General features: G+C 43.0%; 1 protein-coding gene across 1 annotated transcript; it reads right to left on the reverse strand.

Annotated features, from left to right (window-relative positions):
* Positions 1 to 448: 448 nt before the first annotated feature.
* Positions 449 to 1,950, reverse strand: SARC_15000 (hypothetical protein). The gene is made up of 3 exons (XM_014290869.1): positions 1,847 to 1,950; positions 1,366 to 1,615; positions 449 to 768 (listed from the first exon to the last, which is right to left on the reverse strand). The coding sequence occupies exons 1-3, from the start codon at positions 1,894 to 1,896 to the stop codon at positions 595 to 597; spliced, it is 474 nt and encodes a 157-aa protein (XP_014146344.1). The 5' UTR covers positions 1,897 to 1,950; the 3' UTR covers positions 449 to 594.
* Between the last annotated feature and the right edge of the window lie 18 nt (positions 1,951 to 1,968).

The raw sequence follows: 1,968 nt of genomic DNA on the forward strand, positions 1-1,968 counted from the left end.
CTGATGATACGACTCATACGCGTTTACTTCTGATAATACGACCCATACGCGTTTACTTCTGATGATACGACCCATACACATATACTTCTGATGATACGACCCATACACGTTTACTTCTGATGATACGACCCGTACGCGTTTACTTCTGATGATACGGCTCAAACGTGTTTACTTCTGATGGTACGACTCATACGCGTTTACTTTTCACTATACGACTCATACGTGTTTACTTCTCATTATACGACTCATACGCGTTTACTTCGCATGATACGACTCATACGCGTTTACTTCTTATGATACGACTCATACGCGTTTACTTCTCATGATACGATTCATACGCGTTTACTTTTCAAAAAACGATCACCAGATATCTCATACGCGTTTACTTTTCATTATACGATTACCTGAGATCTCATACGCGTTTACTTCTCACTATACGATCACCTGAGATCTCATACGCGTTTACTTCTCATGATACGATCACCTGAGATCTCATACGCGTTTACTTCTCACTATACGATCACCTGAGATCTCATACGCGTTTACTTCTCACGATACGATCCCCTGAGATCCGAGTGTTCTCACACGCCAACGTTAAAACCTGGGCGCAGGTATCAGGCGAATGAATATGATCATCATTATAAACACTACTGAGACATTGAGCAACGCTATCCAGATCCAACAACTCGCATACACTTCCATGTGTTTCTGTAGCCGTTGCCCCTCGATAGCCAATTTGGACTGGTTTCTATCGGCGATTGATTCCACCTGGAATGAGCAATAATTGGTGTCAGCAAACACTGCAGATCAGCCGATTTCATGAATTTTGGGTATCAGCAAGTAATATATATCAACCAATTTTCATAAGATTTGTGCTATAGCCAATTTTCATAAGATTTGTGATTGAGCCAATTTTCCGATGCAAAATTGATGCGGCTATGGTGGAAGGGTGAACGTTTAACAGAGGTGTACTGATGGTAGTGCTAATGTATGAGTGCATAACTGCCTGAGAACACCCGAGCACAAAACACACAGCCCATAAATGGTCAACAGGGGGGTTTATACCCTAAAACCCTAGCATATGCAGATCGGTGTTGTTACTTCCACCCGTGTCCCGTTATATATCTTTCCCTAGCCTCGTGCCCGCCGGAATAGTAGATCAATCGGTACAGTCATACTACTCAAATAACAACACACTACCAACAAATAAGAAATCATGGTCATATTGAATGGATAGATATTCTCTCTAAAACATTCGACACAAAGATACTGGCACACAACTCTATATCCTCTCTGACCATTGAGCACACTATATATAACCCAAGACACCTCAGCTACACCCACAACTAAGGCGTAGTACGCTACCTCATCCAGCGTCTCTATATCCTCTCTGACCATTGAGCCAGCCAGCAGCGTTGTGTCCTTAAGTGCGCGTGCCATCTCCACTAGTTCGTCTGTGATGGCTGCTTGTACTTGTCGCTCTCTCAGCAGCTGCTTCTCCTCATCCGCGTCATCGTCACTGGCGCCTGCGTCGGCGAGCTTTGAACTGGCGCTGCTTAAAGAAGGCTTCTCTCCCGTGTGTGTAGTGCTGAGACTGGTTGGGTCGTGGCTGAAGCTGTGTGTGCGACGTGTAGATGATGGCGGGTGAAAAGTTGGTATGTATAGGGGGAGAGACGGCTAAGTGAGCTCTGGCAGACTCTTGTTCGCACTGGGCGTGGTATATATATAAATATATATAAATATATATTTATATATATAAATATATATTTATATATATAAATATATAAATATATAAATATATATATATATATATATATATATATAACCCTAAACCCTACTGTCATACCTTACGTTCGGGGTAGGGGATTTCAGCAGATCCGAGCGCAACTCAGACATCACATTGTGCTTGGACCGTCGGCGGTGGTATTGCTCTCTCTCATTCTCTGTGCGGAGTGGTAGGTGGGAAAC

The sequence above is a fragment of the Sphaeroforma arctica genome (genome assembly GCF_001186125.1).
Source record: "Sphaeroforma arctica JP610 unplaced genomic scaffold supercont1.5448, whole genome shotgun sequence".
Lineage (NCBI taxonomy): Eukaryota > Ichthyosporea > Ichthyophonida > Sphaeroforma > Sphaeroforma arctica.